At 40.4% G+C, this 20492-nt stretch overlaps 1 protein-coding gene across 1 annotated transcript in view; it reads right to left on the bottom strand.

Annotated features, from left to right (window-relative positions):
• Window positions 1-20492, bottom strand: part of inpp4b (inositol polyphosphate-4-phosphatase type II B) — a gene marked incomplete at its 5' end in the record, with an annotated part of 103974 nt that overhangs the window by 6784 nt on the left and 76698 nt on the right. The window contains 10 exons of the mRNA XM_079159972.1: window positions 1644-1798; window positions 2616-2728; window positions 3152-3249; window positions 3634-3774; window positions 5294-5420; window positions 6119-6242; window positions 6915-7087; window positions 12272-12410; window positions 13163-13489; window positions 18091-18274. Coding sequence (XP_079016098.1) covers window positions 1644-1798; window positions 2616-2728; window positions 3152-3249; window positions 3634-3774; window positions 5294-5420; window positions 6119-6242; window positions 6915-7087; window positions 12272-12410; window positions 13163-13489; window positions 18091-18274 — 1581 coding nt within the window. The remainder of the gene's footprint in view (window positions 1-1643; window positions 1799-2615; window positions 2729-3151; window positions 3250-3633; window positions 3775-5293; window positions 5421-6118; window positions 6243-6914; window positions 7088-12271; window positions 12411-13162; window positions 13490-18090; window positions 18275-20492) is intronic.

Here is a 20492-nt window from a genome sequence, read left to right as displayed (position 1 = left end):
TTTGGATAAAAGCGTCTGCTAAATGACTGTAATGTATCACAAACAATGTTTCTAGTCCGTAAACCCACCACCCTAGAGATATAATATTGTTAAGTTGCTTACTGTGCTGTCGATTGTACAACTTGACGTTTTACATCACACCAGCAAATGTTCATCTCATCGGTTTGATGTATTCATTTCATTAACTTGTTAACTTACTTCATAAAAACAGGTTATTATGTACGTATGATTTAGGATGAGCTTATTCAAAGTGGTAATCCTTAAGATTTCCATCCTGGTTGACTTTGAATTTCCACATGAGTGAAAACACCTGAACTGTGCTCAGAGTTTAACAGTCTGTTTGTTGCACAGGGAGCTTCACATTTTCAGAATTGTGAGCATAGTTTCATTTTGTGTGTGTATACAATGGAGAGCAGTGTTTCCCCTAATAACATGGTTGGGGAAACACTGGAGAGAAACTGTATCCAGCATTTGTTTCGGGAATGTCACCACAGACCTCCAGTTTGTAATACTGCAAATGACTAGATCTTGAAATACTTTCATCAGTGGGCCAAGGCTCAATCAGTTGTAGATAATATAGTAATCGATTAGTTGTAGAATATGTTGAGCGATTGAGTTGTGGCCAGTTGTTATTTGTGTATTTGGTCATGTAATGTCCCGTCCACTTATTCATCTAACTCAACTGCCATCAGCTGGCCTGTGCAGGTCATTACCACAGGCATTTCAGATGTGCACTTCACCGACGGCCTTAAAAAATGCCTGAAGTTAGAACTTATCAGATTTAGACAGATGCAGATGTTTACCCTGCTGGCACATACAAACATTAAAGGCAGCAGTGTCCCTGCAGCACTGATAGGAACATGCATGGTTGCCTTTGAATGTGTGAGGGAAGGCGGTGATGGTGGAGGGAACACATGATGTTTACACTGGCACATCCGACGGTGATAAGATGGGAGGAGACGGTGGAGACAAAATGTCTTTCATGTGTGCGATAATGGCGTCAGCTTTGACTCAAGTAACATTTGTTGTGGGTGCAGATTATTTCTTTAACCAGACGTTTGTAATCACATGTATTTTCAAGGATTAAAGAATGCAACTGCTCAATCTTACTGGCTAAAAGGTCAGATCACGCACAGTTCTATCACTCGCCTCTTGTAGTATCTAGCCATGCTGTTAGTTTCAGTTTTGCGAGCTGAGATTCTGAGATATCTACTACGCTGAAAACTCTGCTGACAACCCAGTGCAGTTAAAGTGAATGGTATTTAATTTGTGCTCTTCGAAGCACTTAAAAGCCACCAATTTGAAAACCTAAGATTGTGTCTTTCCAGAAACAACAACCGTGTTAATCCATAGATAGAACCAAAACAGTTTCTCTGGAGAGATGCTACTGAAGTTGTTACATGTTTTTCTTAGTTTTGAGCATTGGGGTGGTGGCGGAAATCTTGGAGACACATCTCTGAGATTTTATCTGACCAAATAAAACCCAAACTATCTGCACGGCTACATATTACTGAGTCAAAAATAGAGAACTATTTCTTCATGTCATTTGGAGGGTTGACTTTTTAAATGCAGCACGTTTGGGATTGGTTGGAATAATAACTTGCACCCATAATAGTTTATAGTATCTTCTATTGCTGCCTTACCTCCGCATACAGTCCAGAGCACGGATGAAGAAATCCTTGCTGAGCTGGTGTTCGTCACGTAGGAGGGCGCACTGCTCTAAAGTGACAGACATGGATGTCCGGTCTTTGGCACTTTTACAGCTGGTAAACCTGATGCCATTTAACCTTCGGCAGATCTGGAGGGAAGTGGAAAGAAAAACACACGTAATGCTTACATGCATCACTAAAAGCAAATTGTTCCTTCTTTGTCAGTAATAGTGACTCAAATTGAAAATCTTTGCCTTGTTTTACATGTGCATTTTACCCTGACTTTAAATGTCATTACCTCAAACGATTGTGGTCTTATGTGCTGAAACACCTGTTGTTTTTTTGTTACTTTACAATATTGTTTTTCTTTCTGTACATATTAGAACCTTGAGAAGATAGCTAATCTCATTGTCTTGGATTGCCAGAAAACTTTGTAGAGACATTCGTGATCCACAGAAGATAGACTTTAATAACTTGGGTGATCTTCTAACTGTTATACTTTGGGTTTATCAGCCTCAGCAGAACTTTGTGTTTTGCGCCTATTCGAAAATATTAGCATGATAACACATTCAATTAAGAAGATGAACATGGTAAACACATTTCCACCTGAACATCAGCACAGAGCCGCTAGCATGGCTGTAGATTCTTAGTCTTGTTTAACAGACTTCTGTGAATCACAAGCACTGTAAGAACATGTTAAACAATTCATTAACAGATGATGAACACCAGGTAAAAGGTCAGTGTCTATACAGTATCTTCTTCCAAAGCCAATCCATCATACTCGGGCAGTTACTTTTTGTTTGGCTCCCATTAAAGCACATGAAATATCAATATGTCAAAAATGTAATACTACGCTACCCAGTGTTTACAGATCACATTTACCAAGATAGGACGTTTATTTATGCCGTTCAGAGAAAAGAGTCTTCCTTGACAATGATGTAAAGTCACAATAAAAACACTGCTCACCGTTCCAGCAATCCATAGTATCTCCACATTCTTTCTCTTCTTTGTAACTACATTCTGGCCCAGGGTTTCAAGTAATTCTTTTATGTCAGTCTGTGTCTGAAAACATGGTAGACCTGTTCATACAAAGCACAAAACATATTCTAAGTGAGCAGCTCTGTTTCTTGCTTTGCTCTGGTGAAAATACATGTTTGAGGAAAAGGCTGCCACTCAGAGCTGAATGCAGGTTCTGATGGATTGATGAGTGTTAGTAGACAAAGGGAAACAAATCACTCAACGCATTTTGTTGAAGAAAATTACATTCCTAGACTTGCTTTCTAGCTGATAAAGTGCCACTGTATAAATTGTCCTGGTGTGGTAAACTCCTTAATATACTCAATGCATACTAAAACAGTTTCAAACAATTAATACTGCCAATACTGCTTTCCTCACGTCTTTGTAACGGCACATGAGAGTCACTTTGCTGCAGCAGTGGAACACAAGTTCTAGTATTTTTCAAAGATGTCAGAGTAAAATAAATGAAACATTTGTGCACTTACATTCTAGTGGCACCTTTTCACTTAATGATTTGTAATAGGCCTCTAACATCTCGAAGTTCCTCTGGTTTATTCTTTCTTGTAGAGAGATATCTCCGAACCTAAGAGGATGAAGAGAATAAGGACGGTTATGGTGCAGCATCACCAAGATGCTCAAGAAAATGTGCCAAGCGGTGAATGCTGTGTTCAGTTGAAAAGAAAAAGGTTATAAAACATGAAAAAAAGTTGCTTTTTCAAAAACAGAATACCTAAACATTTTCAACCAGTTAACATAAGTAAATGCAACATAGTTACATTTTAAACAATTACTTAAGTGAGTATGCCATTAAAGATTTGAATGTCTCAAGCACAGAAAGATTATTGAATTTAATTTCTGGAATAGATGCACATTAGTTTATGACCACACTGGCCTTTTTTTAACATGTTCGCACAACGAGCGCTTGTAATTCAGTTCAACAGATTGTGGTGAACAACGACTGCAGTACCTCTCTGCTATTGTTTGCTGTTCGTTGATGCCCACGTTAAACAGCACCGGGAATACTCGTAGAGGCTTGCCCTCCTTGATCTCCTCTGGCAAGGTCTGGAAAACCAGTCTTGGTAATGGCACTTCGACAGTGAAGTGGTCTCTGAATGCAGGGAAAGAAGAAAAAAAGGAAATTAAACACATTTTGCAATTCTGTATAACCTGATGAGTTTGGGAAGTTGTGCAATTTGACGCTTAAGACAGGCCTGTGCAAGCTATACAAAGAGAGACAGATTGCGTGTATGCATGAGAGAAAGAGTGCGATTGTGTGAGACAGATTGCCTTACAGATTGACATGGAGTGGGGTGGGGCAAGAGGATCTTCTTATCCCACTTGGCATAATGCGCACAGTTACTATCTCAAATCAACTGGCTTGACATTATACAGCCATTACAGTGAGCCAGCATGCACAATTTCCAAGGGTTTCCAAAGTTCAAAAGTCTGAGCTACATCCTTATTGCCGGCTGTATAGAAGAGCTGTGCTGCTTGGTGTTTTTTTACCACTCCATTTTTTCCACTTCACAGGTCACTTGGGCTTTGTTTGGCCCAAACAGCTCATACCGTAATGCACTTTTGTAAGTTGCTATCATTTTTGTGCACAAACAAACACACCCACTGCAGGAAGTTGCCCCTGAAGAGGCAGATAAACATCCTAAACATACGATAATTATGGTCAGGGAGTGAATAACAAATCAAGTAGGTTTATGCCCAGTGGTCTGGAGTTTGATTCACAGGCTGCACATGGGAATAAAATGGCACAAAATCTGAGCAGACAACCACTTTTGATCCTGAAAGATTAGTCAATACTGCTTTCAGTGCTTTTACAGTAACTACTGATAGGAACTGTTCAATACTAATTTGATCTTTTATCTCAGTACACCGAATATGACAGACACACACACACACACACATATATATATATATATATATATATATATATATATATATATATAAAATAACCTGGTGTTGTGAAAACACTCGACTTCTTATTATGTGAAAGTCCAGACATCAGATTCTTGTCAAAGGTTGGACCTGTAAAATAACTCTCAAAACTAAAATATGTTAATTTAATGAATTGCTTGATTTAAATGCTTGTCAAGAGACTTACAAATAAAGCTCTAGCGTAAGTTCAGACAGGAAGACTATATTCTTGCATGCTTAAGCCCGTAGTGTATCTCCCATACATCTGCCAATCACTCCTCATGCAGGCACACTCATTATTTACTTGCTGTTATTGTTTGGGGCTGTCAACCATGATATCAGCTGTCTAGATCAGCTGGTGTCTCTATCCAATAGCACAACGACACAATTACATCGTTAGCCTATCATCTTGCAGCTGTCTCTCTGAAATATGATTGCCTCTCTACCTTCAGTACGTTCATGCTGCTGTTGCGCAACCCTCCACCTCCCCATCTCCGCAGATTCATCAGCGTCATCAACTCATCATTCTATCAACCTCATCAGCCACCATCACCACTAGTGTCTGGACTCCACGGGGGGGGGGGGGGGGGGGGGTACTATGCTAGTACTAGAACAGGTTGTAGTACTCAAGAGGCTAATTGAACATGTTAGATTCAGGCACAGAAAAGCAACCAGAGAAGGAGATGATGACGATGTCTCACCGTCGGCCACACACTAAAGGCTGGAGGTCACTGAGGTTGTCTGTCTTGGCCTCTGTAATCTGGAACAGGACTCTCTGCAGGTCTGAGATTCCAACCTCCATGTCCTCCAGCATCCCGATCTCCTCACCTTAATCAGTTCAACAAAACAATATTAGTCGTGAATTAATCCTTGCTTGTCAAATGTCTTTTTAGTTCTTCAAAATAAGGTGTGTTCGGCTCAGATTTTTAAATGTTAGAGGGTTAAAACTGGATGATGAATATAATTCAGAAACCGCCCACATTTTATACTGCAGAGGCGTTGTTTTCATCATAATAAGAGGTTAAAGCATTAGCTGTCTTCCAGCTATTAATTCTGCAGACCAGTCCATTGCACTTCCTTGAGAGCTGCAAACTAACATGAATGAGAACTTTGATCACGGACCTGCAGGTAACTACAATAGATCTACTCATAACTTACAGGGAACTCTCTTCAAATCAGTCTCTAATCTCGGTTTTGATCTGATAAGAATCCATTCATGACACTCTGATCAACCTTCACCTGGAACATGTTGTATTAAACATAACAATATGAAGGTGCAAGTAATAAAAAAACTGCAGTGACTCATCATCTTGCTACATAATTTGTTACAGCGTCACATTTACTCATCACATTACTCATCACATTACTCAGGCTTGCCCAAACCAAACCAAACCAAACAAAACCAAACCAAAACAGACCACTCTTTTAGGTTTTTCCTTTCTAGAAAGCAAATTAAAGTTAACAACTGTGTTCAGTGGAGGTTTTGAGGTTGCCAGTTCTGATTTGATATTTGAAAATGTACTCACTGTAGGTGCTGAGCAGACTCTCAAACTGGGCCACCAGGCCAACCAGGTGGAGCTGCCTCAGGAAGCCTTGGTCCTGCATTCCTGCATACAGCCTCATAACAAAACCACAGGCTAGGGCTGCCAGCTGTTAAACACACACACACACACACACACACACACACACACACACACACACACACACACACACACACACACACACACACACACACACACACACACACACACACACACACACTTTTAAGCCATATATCCTGTAAGTTGCCCTCGCCACAAACTGCATACATGTAAAATGGGAATCTAACAATGTGCAGGGTCTGAAATACAGCTGCAATACAAAGGTGAAGAGGACAAACAAACAAAGGTTGTTGAAGTACGCAGTGCAATTTAAAACCTTGATACGCAATCTGTCAAATTAATGAAGACTGTTGGAGTAAACGTCTACAGGAAAATTATAGTTTAAAGCTTTAAAAAAATAACACTTCAAGAGGTATTTTGACTTGACAGCTAGAGTTTGAGTGTATATGAACATTTTCAGTTTTATTATTTTTTTTGGACAAGCTAGGCACGAGTTTACACTTTGGACCACAAACAACAGATGATTAAACAATAACCCGCTTCACTGTGCAACTAGCTCGACTAAAAAATGTATATCAAAGTATTTCTTTGACATTTGAATTTACAGAATGAAAGAGTAAGTTTTGTTTTACTCTGGATGTTTTGCAGAGCTGAACTCCCACAGGTAAATCCCCGAGAACTTCTAAAGAGTCGTTTATTATCTCAGTGTGGCGCTACCTACTGCCTGACTGAAGACCACATCTCGCCTCTGTTGGAGGAGGAAGCCCTGTGGAATGCTGCAGGCTGCCTCCTGCAGGAGCACAAATGTCATGGCTCTCTTTGCCTTCTCCACCACCTCCATCACACACTCCTTTAACCTGGTCACCAGAGGACACAGCTGCTCCCTCCAGTCACCTGCAGAGAAAAATTTGATAAAAAGGGGCGGAGGTGTAGACAGAGATATGACACTAGTGACGTGGTTGTATTAAAATATGTCTTAACGCTTGTGTTCTTAGCCAGAAACAATACACAGCATACCTGTAAAGTGAAACCGGTTTATGTTTGCTTGAAAGAGGGGAGGAATTACCGGAAAGACAAACGCAAAACAAAAACAAAAAACTTCAAGCTGTTTAAAGAACAGCACAGGTCAGCTGTTAACTATAGGAACCCACATACGAAAACATTGCACATAAAACTTTATATGAAAATTAAATAAAACTGGTATACACAGTACAGTCATGAAATTATTTCGTGTATTGTTAGGCACAGCGAACAAAGGCAAATGATTGGCTAATGCATGATATCACTATTGTATCTTTGAATCAGTGAATGTCTTTTATTGCTAAGTGCCGTTGTGTCCTTGAGGGAAACACTTTTGTCCCAACAAGCACAACAAAAAGCGCAGGTCACTGGCTGTATCGGTGTCTCCAAGCACACCTGCTAATTTGGTACACGTATGTGCAGCAGTGTAAAGTGTAGAGGGCGGGTTGAAGTAGAATTATAGGGAGGTGTGGTGATAATTATAAATATAAATAAACATCACTGATGTCATAGCTCTGAAACAGCTGTGCCAATCAGTGAAGTATGATATCAACAACAACTCTATGCTCCTCCAGGAAATTATATTGTTGTACCGGATAGTGGCACAATGTGAACACACAGCACCGCAAATCTGCAGCCAAAGGCAGATGGTGTGAGGTTTTTAACAGTTAATTAGTACGCTGACGAAAGAAAGAAATCATTTAGAAAAAGAAAAATTGTTTCTTGAAGCCATTTATATGATCGCATTATTCAACGCTATTTCAGTCCTAATTCTGCACTACATTACGTCCTAAATGATTACGTCGTATTGTAATTGATATGACATACATACATTTCAAGAATAAAACATAGATCACTTTGTCATGTCTCCCACATAAACACGCAAAAAAAATGTTGTTATAGCCAACCAGTCTGATGCGTGTGTGTGTTTTTTAACAGCCTGAGGTTGTTTGCATACAATCTAATCGAGACCAGGTCATGACCAAGACCAAGGTTTGACACCAAGTCAAGACGAAGACCAGACCAGTGCGAGTCCCACACTGCATGACACACACACAAATTGATCTGAAAGGTCCCCATTCCCATAAAAACACCCACAGAAAACAAATTAAGATTCCTCTTCATTCACCTCTTTTATTGCCATATATGTATATATATATATATATATATATATACGTATATATGTGTGTGTTTGTGCACGTATTTTTACATCTCCTCCCAGACAAGCACAGCTTCCTCTACTGTCACGCATTCACTTTCTTGGTGTGCCTGTGAAGGGACCGGTGACAGCCGTTAACAGTCACAACAATTTTAAATTAGAAATGAGGTCAGCTATTGGGTGCATTTGAAGCAGGGAGATCTATATCCAATCACAGTAATGATGTAAAAAAAAAAAAATGAATCGGAGAATGTTCAGGTCATTTAGTGATATCCCTGCAGTTGTGGTCCTGACTGGCCTTGAAATAAATTTAAAAAGTCCTCTTTGTCTGAGACAAAGCCGAGTTAAAATGGTTTCGATTCACAAGAAGTAGTTAATGATTTAGCAACATATCTGTCCTGCTACCTTCAGAAGGCTGCAGGGATTTAATGAACCAAAGAAGAAGAGTTTCATAAGGTATTAACCAGCTGATAACAAATACTGGAAGAATCACCCAGTCATTATAGATCATTGCAGACTGCTATAAATACGTTAATGCTTCAATCACATTAATTGTACATTTCTGATGCCGATTCAAACGAATCTCCTGGTTGTTGAGCGTCAAGTTAAATAGTTTGTTTACATTTTAAACAGTATTCAGTTTTTACTGCGCATTTGCGCAAAGTGTTTTTTCTATTGTCAACACAATGTCTAAAAGCCAGCGGCTTCACTTTCTACTGCTTCATCTGAATGAATCTCACCCCTGTGTACTATGCATCAAAATACACATAACGTTCAAAACATACGAGGAACATAATGTAGAGAAAGATTAGGCTAAAGTGAAGGTCAAAGGTTGTGCTCCATTTGACAGTAATGATGTGCAAACTGTTGTTGGTTGTAGCGAGGCTTGAGAAACTGTTTATTCGTTACTTTTAGCAAACCATTTTTTGTTCGCTCTTACGGCTTCACTCATCGCTTGCTAACTAGTTTCACACACTCAATTGCAACATGTAGCTGGGCAGCTTACTGTTTTTTTTATAAATTATAAAAAATCAGCATCAGACAAATTTGTAATCCTTTTTACTGTAAAAAGTATATGGATTTATCTTCAAATCAAAAGTAGTTAATTGGGTTTGGTTGAGTAAACTGCAGAAGTACCCCCTCAAGTACAAGTACCCCTGGATAGCAATACTGAGTATACACTATGCACTATATACACTATACACTATAGCAAATTGTCATAATATACTGATTTGACATGTATCTACGGTTTAATAACTCTTGCAGCTCTGATTAGCTCCTCTATTTTTTCTTTGTGTTTTCCATTGTGAAAAAATACTGTAAATCAACAACACACTCAAAAATGAAATGGATTTAGTATGCATACAAACGTCTCTGAGTATACTTCATTTTATCACACTACAAACTCAAAACCTGCTTAGAAACAGTATGTGGGAAGTGCGACACAGCTATGGTGTGATTTCACGGTGATATATATGCGTTTCCTTCATCCAAAACAAGTTTCTGATGATCTGCTCTCAAGCCAACAGGGGGCAGTGTTGGTTAAGCAATAAGCAATACTAGTTTCCCACCGTGCATTTGGTTCAACTTCAACATATTTAAAAGTTCTTGGGGGGGGGGGGGGCTGGATTAGTGTGGACAGCGCGCGCACACACACACACACACACACACACACACACACACACACACACACACACACACACACACACACACACACACACACACACACACACACACACACACACACACACACAGGCAGACAAAGGCACAGTTGGATTCCACCAATAATGTATGGCACATCAGCCTTGCCCATGCCAGAAAAATCATGTCTTATCTCGTTCTGCAAATACCGCCTCTGCACAAAGAAGGAGAAACAGAACTCCAGCTGTCATCTCTTCGCCAGCCCACCTGTCCAAACATCAAAACCCCCACAACGTCTTGTCATCAGAAGCCCGGGCTTCACCGGTCTCCGCTAGGAGATAAAGCCTCTCTCATTATTCTGTCCATGTTTGTATTTAGACAGGCAGATGACCACTTGCTCTGAGCCTGTTCAGCGTCTTAATAAAGGTGCTCGGGGGGGTTGAGCATCTCTTTCAGACTGAACACCAGGTGGATGGCCTTTTTCCTATCTGCCAGCTCATTTGGACAGATAGATGCAGGCAGAAACACATGGGCACAGAGGCACAGGATGATACAAATGCGCACGCTCGCACACACACACACGCACACACACACATATACACACACACACACAGTCTCCCCTTGTCGCCTGGTCAGACTAATGCAGCAGCTCTGTGTGCCAGTTGGCAGTTGTAACAGACTGGGCACTTGTCTGGACACAAGCTTGAGGCAGGATTTCATTGGACGTAAGGGAAGACTGGGCAGCTTGCGGTCAACAGTGAATGGCTCTGCATATCAAATACTGCTTTCATCCACTTCTCTGGCAACGATTTAAGTTTGTATTTTGCAAATGCTTAAACATCAGGGAGCCTGTAAGATGAGTTAAGTTGAGTCTTGTCTCCCTCAGGCTGTAGACTCCAAAACATTGACAACATTTCCCCTCAGTAAAATTGTGTTTGATTTATTTTCTTAAGCTAAAATAAGCTAATAGCTTAGTATTAGGTAATACTCATAACATATGTTGCCGATGATAACGACGGATAGGCTAAAGACAACTCTGCATTGTACTACACATAAAGTTACCTATGATGGCTCACAGTATTGGTTTACCTGAAGAGAGATCTAGAGTTACTACCTCATGGTAACAGTGACCTTACACAACCAAAGTCTAATCAGTCAATCTAATCATCCTTGAGTCAAGGTGGACATTTGTGCCAAATTTAAAGAAATTCCATTCAGACGTTGCTGTGATACCACGTTCACGAGAATAGACTGAACGGACAACCCAAAATCATAATGCTCCAGCCACAACTGTCGCCTGCATGGAGGCATAAAAACTATCTCTAAAAGTAATAAACTACAAACTACTGTATATCCATCCAACCATTATCTTTTAACTGCCAATCCTGTTCAGGGTGGCAGGGGGGGCTGGAGCCGATCCCAGCTGACACTGGGCGAAAGCAGGGTACATTCAGGACAGGACAGGTTGCCAGACTATCGCAGGGATGACAAGTAGCGACAGACGACCATTCACGCTCACATTCACACCTACGGGCAATTTAGAGTCATCAATTAACCTAAGCTGCACTGCTGGACTGTGGGAGGAAGAGGGAGTAAGGGTTATCTAAAATAGGTCTTTATCCATAAGGTATGGGTTTAAATTAAGTATATTTGATTCATTATAAGCATTAAGTTGGTTTTGGGTTGTGATTCTGCAGCTAAAGAAATGTACCTAAATTGACAACAACAACAAAAGAAAACTGAAACAGATGTTTGTATAGAAATAAAGAACACATAAATTCAAAGGCTGATTTCATAAAAATAATATATCAATTATATCAATTTAGTTTAGAAAGTGGAGGGACGGATAGATGGATGTCCTTTACAGTAAAATACAACCTTCATGTTAAATAGCACATTGAACTGGCTTAAGGCAGGTGAAATGTAACAAGGTGAAACAGAAACATATGATTGTTTGGCACTAATAGCTTTGTTTGATTTGTTGTGGGTCACGCCCGACACTTCAGTTTGTAGGTTCATGTCATCGACCTCCATTGAAAATGACTCGTAGAATGTTGCTGTGCCGCTCATAATGTGAAAGCAGCATCATATTTTTGAATACTGACCAGCCAACATCAGATGACGAGACTAATGATAGAACAGGGTTTCCAGTGAGTCAGTTATGTGCCAAAATTAAATCCATTTACAGCATTAACATACCAACATTTAATAGATGTTTCACTGATTGATGATTGCGCTTCACAAAAACAGATATTTACCGGGGTTGTGTGAGATGATGACATCAGCTAGCTGCTGCTCAGGGACTGGGTTTTGCTTGCTGTTGTCTTCTTCCTGGAGTTTATCTACCATGGCGATTACACAGTTGAGACATTTGGCCACGTTGGCCCACACCCTGTCCTAAAAGAGCCAAATATACAATCAGCAGTCAGATCAGCCACACTGATTAGATCGTTCTCACTCTGTTTGAGATTGTGCAATTGAGGAAAACGAAAACTTGCAACAAAATCGGAAACAAAAACTGTTGAAGCAGCTTTACAGTGTAAACTGGCTTCATGTCCAAAAAGGAAATAGCTGTCTGGATATTATGAGATTACTCTCAAAGCGTTTCAATTGTTTCCAGATTTCTCTGGCTTTTCCTAATAGATGCTTTCACTTGTGTGTGTGTGTGTGTGTGTGTGTGTGTGTGTGTACAAATATGATAATCTAAGTGTGTGTGTTTTGTAAATGGTCTTGTTTATTTTGGTCTTTCGTGCTTCAAAAATATGGTTTGAACTTGATAAAACGGTAAGGAAAATTTTGCACGATAATTAGGCTTTGGTGTGTAGAAATCATGTCAAATTCCTGCTGTCAGTGACGCCGATGCCGTCCTCAAACCAACAGTCACACACACTTCAATGAAAAGAAGCAGCGTGACTTATTCTGCAGTGACTTTGTCATGTTGAAACTCCTTTTGAGGAAACTCTCATTAAAAAAAGTGTTATGTTTGGTATACAATCCCCGTTTTATGCCATAAAAATGCTTAATGGTTTATCTCCCCATGTGTAATCGACCACAAGGCCAGCAGTAAATATGATAGTTTGTAGAATTATTCTTAAAAAATAAATAAAACTCTACTCTTCTTAATGACTTAGAAAAGTAGTCACGCTCACCCATTCCTCCTCGTCGTACTCTTTATGGTGCGGTATGGAGTCTTGGTGCTTCAGCGGCCCACCTTCGCCTCTAGTCGCGCTCTGTAATCCTTCCACATTATTACACACGGCTGTGCTGTCGGTGATCGACGTGGCCGGACTGTGACCTGGAAGTCCCTGGACTGGGCTGGGATTCTGGTCACTGCCCTGGAGGATGTGGCCTTGATGTTGGCCTCCCTGCACCGGGAGGTTCTGGTTCTTGGAAACATATCCGGGCCGCGCTGCATGCAGTGCCAGTAGTGCACTCTTGACCAATTCATCCTTAAGTGTGTGAACAAATTGTTCCGTCTGTTGCAAAGAGAGCGAGAAAGACAGATTGGAAAAAAGACAGATACTGAAAGTTGTGAGGAAGCACAACAAATTAAAATGTAAGCTCTGGAAAAAGCAAAAGAGACAGAGTAAGTAGGAAGAGATTGTCACATTTGCGGGGGTAAGAAAATACAGGTGGAAGTAATGTTGGAGGTGTGTAAATATCTACAGAGAAGGGGGAAGAGAAACAAGGAAAATGAACACTCTTTCACCATAAACTAGCTCCTCTCCATTACTGCAGCACAGCCGGTGAGCAACAAAAACAGCAACAAACAACAAACAATTCAATTACTCCTCCTCCAGCCTGCTTCTCCGAGGAGCACACCTCCTTTGATCTCAAATTCACCAGCTACTGTAAATTGATGATGATCCCGGTACCAAGGAGCCTCGCGCTCGCTGCCGCCACTGCGCGAAAAATGATAAGGGCTCTCGAGAGTAATTGAGTTAGCGCTGCAAAAGGCAATTTTATTACCACAGCAAAATGCAATCTAACAAAACACGAGCCAAGCCCTCCATGAAAAGAAACCGGTGATGTCATTTCTGTGTATGCATATATTTGCCATACAAACACCCTTTTTCCTGCGCCCTACCCAGCACTGGCCCTAACCCATTTGGTGCAAATTGTAGCTGGCACCCCTGGCTTCGCAGCCAATTCCACCACCGCTGGGGTGATTCTGTGGGCAGCTTAATAGGCCAAGTAGTTATGTTGTTGTGGGCTTTTTTTTGTGTCATATTTCATCCTCCCTCCTTGATGTGGACTGAACAGTGAGCTTGTCAGCAAAGAAGTAGACAACTGAGGAAAAGATACCCAGGGCTGGCACGAGAGACGCTTTGTGTGGATGTCAAAAAGGAAGTGATTCTGAACTTCGTCTGCTGGTGACTCCTTAAAATGAAGCAATGTCAACATGTGACTCCTTTTTAGAAAGCTGCGTGACCTGTCAGCATTTCACCAAAGAAATTATTTTCACTTCTCTGATTGTGTCATTTTCGTAACTATCCAGTATAACATAGGAAAAAGGAATAAAGCAAAAATTGCGGAATAAGAAACTTAGTTTTTTCTCTAATCATATCTTGACTCTGACTGTCTTCAGTTCAACAGTAGGTTCAGTCTGTTGCTGATCACTGAGTACAGTACAAATCTAGTACAATTCTATATACAAGCCTATTAAATGTGGATGTTTTCATAAGGATGGCAGTCTTCTTTCTAATGCTCTATATATGATTACAATGTCCTGATTATGAGGGAGAATTTATTTTTTTAAATGTTGCGAAGCATGTTTTGTAGTTGGATGGATTGAAATTAAAGATCTAGAAATTTTGAAGTGGTGTTGTTAATAAACTTAATGTTAACTCTAATGTTAACATGGCACACAGATTAACAAGAAAATGTAAAAATGGCACGATGCCCGGTCTACACGACCTATTTGCTATCATCATATGGACCTACGCTTAACAAAGATGCTTCACGTCGGTGGAGTCTATCGTCAAACGCTTACAGTTGATCTCTAGCTTATTGAGCAGCAGTTCCAAACACTTGTTACTTCTGTTACTTTGACCACTTTTCACAAATCTGACACTTTAACTGCTGACTTGAGTAAAGAGTATCTTTGTTCCTCTTATGATGCAGCTACAGTCTGTTTCAGTCATTAAAAAAAACATATAACATATATTGATATAAAACATATAAAGACTAAGTACATAGAATGAGCCATTTGATGAATGTTTGAGCAGAGAGAGCAAATGATGACTACACTTAAAACACCATTGTATCCAATTCATATCCATTTGAATCGCCTTGCTTGGATCCAAATGAGTTCCATTACTGTAAGTCAATGATGTGAGAGCTGAAATCTATGGATAAGACGTGTGTGTAATTATCTGAGAACAAGCACTTGTGCTAAAATACTATTCTGCGATGCACACAATCATACATAAAGAAGTAAACATCATTTTAAAGATAAAAAAATGTCCTACATGAAAAAAATAAGCTACACTTGATCGAGTAATCAAAACACTTAACAGGAACTGGGGATTCAAAATGTAAATTCGCATTCAAATTGAACTCTGCTTATCTGACCTCAATGTTAATTTGCAATCTACGAAACCATGTTTTATTCATTATCATTCCGGAGATGAGCGAACAAAGCTCAACACTGAATTTAAAAGAATCGGGATCTTATTTGCACTTCATAACCACAGGGTTAAAGAAGTCGTGTATTTGAGTAACTTTTTTTGAAACTTTTTTTTTTTTGCAACCCAGGCATTACATTAGAACCAACCAATCATTCAATCACGTTCCTAAATATTCAGCCAGTACCAAGGCTTGTATCGTCTAAGATCAGGATCTACGGCGAAGTGCAGAAAGCATTTTAATGATATGCTGTAGGATCCATATAGATACTGTGTTCAAAATAGAATATCAGAGGTGCCCTCCTTTGGGCAAACGAGGAAAGCATTGCGGCGTCATTCTCTTACTAAGACTAAACCAAAGCAACTTTGCTCCTCCCCGCTCAAAAGAACTCCTTAGTGTAGCTCTTCCCCACCTACCTGTTTTAGAGATCTGAAACGCTCAAAATCCCCAGGGACAAATTCTGTTGCTAGTCTTTCTTCAATATATCTGCCGATATGATCTTGACTGAGCAGTTGTGCAAGTCAGAAAGTGCCTCTGTGGACCTATACTGCGGAAAAATAAGTTACGTCTGATCTAAAAAAGACGAAAACTGAAGAAATCTATTCACCCTGAATGGTTTTGGATGGTTTTACCCTGAAGGATGAGCGGATTTTGGCTGAGTTAAAAATAGAGCTTTTTCACTCAATGTGACTTCACTCGAGAGACGTTAAGGGAGGCTGAACGGAGAGAGCTGGTCAGATTCCAACAGCACTTGGCTGTCAGGACACTTATTCACAATTGCGTATACGACCTCCATACACCTTATGATCTCACATAATCGTGTGCATAGACGATCAAACCACAGCTCTTCCCAAGTAACTGTTGAGATGGAGACATTCAACTTGTCCTAGGACACAGCTGGAGGGAGCGGAGATGTGTTGCAAATGTGCTTTTCACTGCGATTATCATCAGAGTGAAGTTATTATTATCATCATTAACAGAATTATCACCATATATAGAGAAGCAACAGCACATTTGCCGCGCCCGTCGTGAAGTGAAGAAGTGTAATATTTCATGAGGCCGGTGATGTGAAGCAAGAAGGAAAACGTCAGATGCAACGAGTACTTGATAAAAAAAAAGTTCTTACATCCCCCTGATTTTCTCTGGAGGTGTCTCATCTTCCCATCATCATCTCTGACTCACTGTCTTTATTGAAGAAACTTCACACACAGAGTGACACTCTCAAATGCACTTGCCTTTTTTCATATGTATGTAAGAAGGATGTCAAATAATGTCTGAGTGTGAGTATGGATGTTTTTTTTGGGGTGTTTTTATTTTTATTATCGATTAATCTGCCAATTACTTTGTTAACTGTGGCGTTAAGTTTATTCAAACCCAAATTCATCCCAAAACAGCTTTCTGCTTCTAAGCCTGTGTCCAATAGTTTTTTTGGTAGAGTTTCATTCAGCGGACTACTCAGGTGGATGCATGGGTCTAAATTGACTGTGACACTGTTTACCAAATGTTTACCTTCTTAGTGGAGTTATCCTACAAGAGAGACTTGGTACCTGGTACCTTGGTAATATTACTCTGCTTTTTTCTTCAAAAATAGAACTGCAACATTTTAAAATTCTAGAAATAACTTTTTGCTTCTCACTCTGAAAAGACAACCTCAGGAAAAATCCATAACTCATCATAAAAATGCCAAACTAACAAAAGTGAATAGCAGCATGGAGGTTTATGGAGTTGAGGCGTTTTTATCAGTATAATTAATGAATTACATCTGGTGCTGTCAGATTGCAATCTGTTGTGGGAGAGATTGTTTTTGCCACAGTGGAATAGAGCCCAATCAGCCTGCTTAATTGGTACATTCGCTCTGTCACCACTTCCTCTCATCCTTGATTAGACACGCACACATTGGCCTAGTAAACCCCTGGCCTGGTCAGCACAAGCGGGGCTGCTCTCTGATTAAAATATCAAGCTGTGTTTGTGTGTGTGTGTGTGTGTGTGTACGTGTGTGGTTGAAGGCAGTGGAGCTGTTTCTGTCTGTCTGTCGAAAAGCTGATGTTCAAGTGACATCACTCTCTTCAAGCCTCAAAAACTCCAATCACGAATCACACGCTTAATATCCACATTTCCTCCTCCACATCTGGTCGTCTTTCACAAAAATCTGCTTTTTTTTTCCAGACACACAAAGATGTATGTGCTCGCATGCACACACAGAATCATGCTCACATGTAAACACCTGTGCACACACACACACACACACGTAATATCTAGCCTGTTTTATTCATATTACCTAAAATCACAAATTTCCCTCAAAAGACTTTCAGGCTGAGGTATTACCTGACAACGTTTGTTGATGTGTCCAAGAATACAATAGTTGGTTGCAGCAGCTTGAGGCCAAGAGGAATAAAGGGATAGTTAAGATGGAAGTGAGAATGGGCGGAGGGTTTGGCGGCGGCCTCACCTTGTCAGAAAGGTTCTTGAGTGCATCCCTCAGACCAGGAGAAGAGTGCTCCTGGGCAGCCTGGAGGAGCTGGTCTGCTAAGCTTGTGATGAGGGGCTGGAGGAGGCTCATGGTGCTGAGTACCTCCTGAGCTTTAGCTGTGTGCTCTGGGGAGTAGTAGATACACTGGTAGGCAGTGCTGAAGCTGTGGTGAAAGAAAAGAACACATCAATTCAGATTTGACAGTCGCACCATCGTGGACTGGATCTATGAAATACACACGAGTGGAACAAAACCTGATTTTAAAAGAACTGGGCCACACTAGCTTGTAATGAGATTGTAGGCAGACAGTACTGAACAGAAGCTCATCCCATGTTTGTTTAGATAAGTGCTGCTGGTTTTCATTGTGTCCACTTGCCACCAGCGTTGACTAGCAGAGTAGAAAGAGACCGTATTTGATGTCAAACAAGCTACGCTGCAGCTTTCCCTTGTTGACCTGCTCCATGCGCTCAACCTTGACCCAAATAATCAAAATAGAGAACAGGTTTCCTTTATTTTTTCTTGAAAGGTGTGAATTAAGCAAATAATAATGCTTTTCTGTGATGATTTGTAATATAAAAGCATTGCTGGTATCAAATATATGTTATTATCAGAAAATGATTCATCTCGAAGCCTTTGAATGTTGTGGAGTATGTGATGCACCACGGCCAGTTGCTTTGTGCAGCTACTGCCCTGCTGTGAATAACAAGCGCAACCTTTACTCACAGCAGTTGCATCTGAATGTATTTACATTTTATCACAGCGAAAATTGGTCAAAGTTTACAAAGCTTGAGGATAAAGATAACTATAACTCTTATTATTACCCAACAACAGTATAGCTTCACAATAACTCTTTTCACTTCTAATCAAAAATAATGTCATAGAGTGGTTGATCATAACTTAACAATATCAAATGGCTATTCTTTGTCAAACAGAAAAACAGAGGGTTTTTATTGAGTATAAATGTTGCGTTATGGCACACTCATTTTGCCTACATTTGCTGCCTGGAAAATGTACAGCAGCAACGCTTTCCAGGTATTCGGCATGAACTGTCAAATTGAAACTGCAGTCCAATGTCAACCCATTTTCTCTTTATGAATAATTAATCTCCCCTTCATTTCTAGGGAGCTATTTAATCTCAGACAAAAACGCCTTTTGTCAGTTCCTAGATTCAGGGCAAATCACTCCAATCAAACATTCTCCTCGGGTAAAGTTCCAGTGACTTTCAATGAGTTTCTGCTGACTTCCTGCCATCAGATGTAGCGTGGAGCGAGGCAGTCATTTGCAACCCTCCCAGCTAGTTTAGAGTCAGCTCTGCAAGCCTCTATGTAGGCCAGACCCCAGAGCCAGATCCTAAGGCATAATTGACACAGAGAGAGAGAGAGAGAGAGAGAGAGAGAGAGAGAGAGAGAGAGAGAGAGAGGAAGGGAGGGGCACATACAAAGGGCTGGCATAATACAGTATTATCTGCAGCGCTCATAATATTTTCAGCGAGGGAAAGAGTGCTTCTTTAGAAGTCGCCCTGTGTGAAACAGCACTACCTGATTTATAAGAAAGTGTGGAAATCTGAAGGCCTTAAGAAATTAGCTGTAGTAGGTACTAGCCAATAACTATGTCTTTGACTGGCTAACTTTATAAATCTTGGCCTTGTCATTACTACTAATGAGCTCCCTGGAGGACTACCACCCACTAGCTCAAGGCTAATCAACGGAATCACTACATGAGAGAAATACACAGGGCAAACAGTGTGAAATACTCAACCACACACAACCCCACCATGTCTACTTGCTCACTTCTGTTACCCCCACTTCCACAACCATACCTCCAAATGCTACGATTTCAGTCACAGAGAAAGACCATAATTGAATAATCTACTGCAACAAAACCCTTTTCTCTAAACCCCTTTCATCCTCCGTGAGCTTACATTCGTCTTACTACATTATGCAGAACTAAAGAGAAAAAAAATCCCGAAGGCCTGCAACAATACAGATACTCCAGAAAAAAGGCAAAAGGAGAAAGTTGTTGGGAAGAGGAAAATTGCTTCAGCGACAGATTCAATAACAACCCTGTTGACTCATAAGTACAAATCCAATCCCATTAGGGAGCCTATGCAGGCAATAATGAATGTTAGGACCTGCCACCTGATGCTAGACGACAGAATTGATCCTCTCTAAGGCTAGCTAAGGCAAGGAACTTTAATTGTCTCATCAGCAATGCTCTCATTCCAAATGAATCCACCAAGACAGCAAACCATGAAAAGGTAAAAAAGCATAAATCTGTGTATGAAAACTTGATGAAAGGCCGTAGGTGATGTTGCACATGAGGAACTGATTGTCACTTCAAGCCCTGGGTATGCTTTCCATCCCTGATGTAATTTGGGAGTG

The sequence above is a fragment of the Pholis gunnellus genome, assembly GCF_910591455.1.
Source record: "Pholis gunnellus genome assembly, chromosome: 5".
NCBI classification, from domain to species: Eukaryota; Metazoa; Chordata; class Actinopteri; order Perciformes; family Pholidae; genus Pholis; species Pholis gunnellus.
Note: the sequence above shows the minus strand (reverse complement) of the source record. Positions and strands in the feature narration are given on the sequence as shown.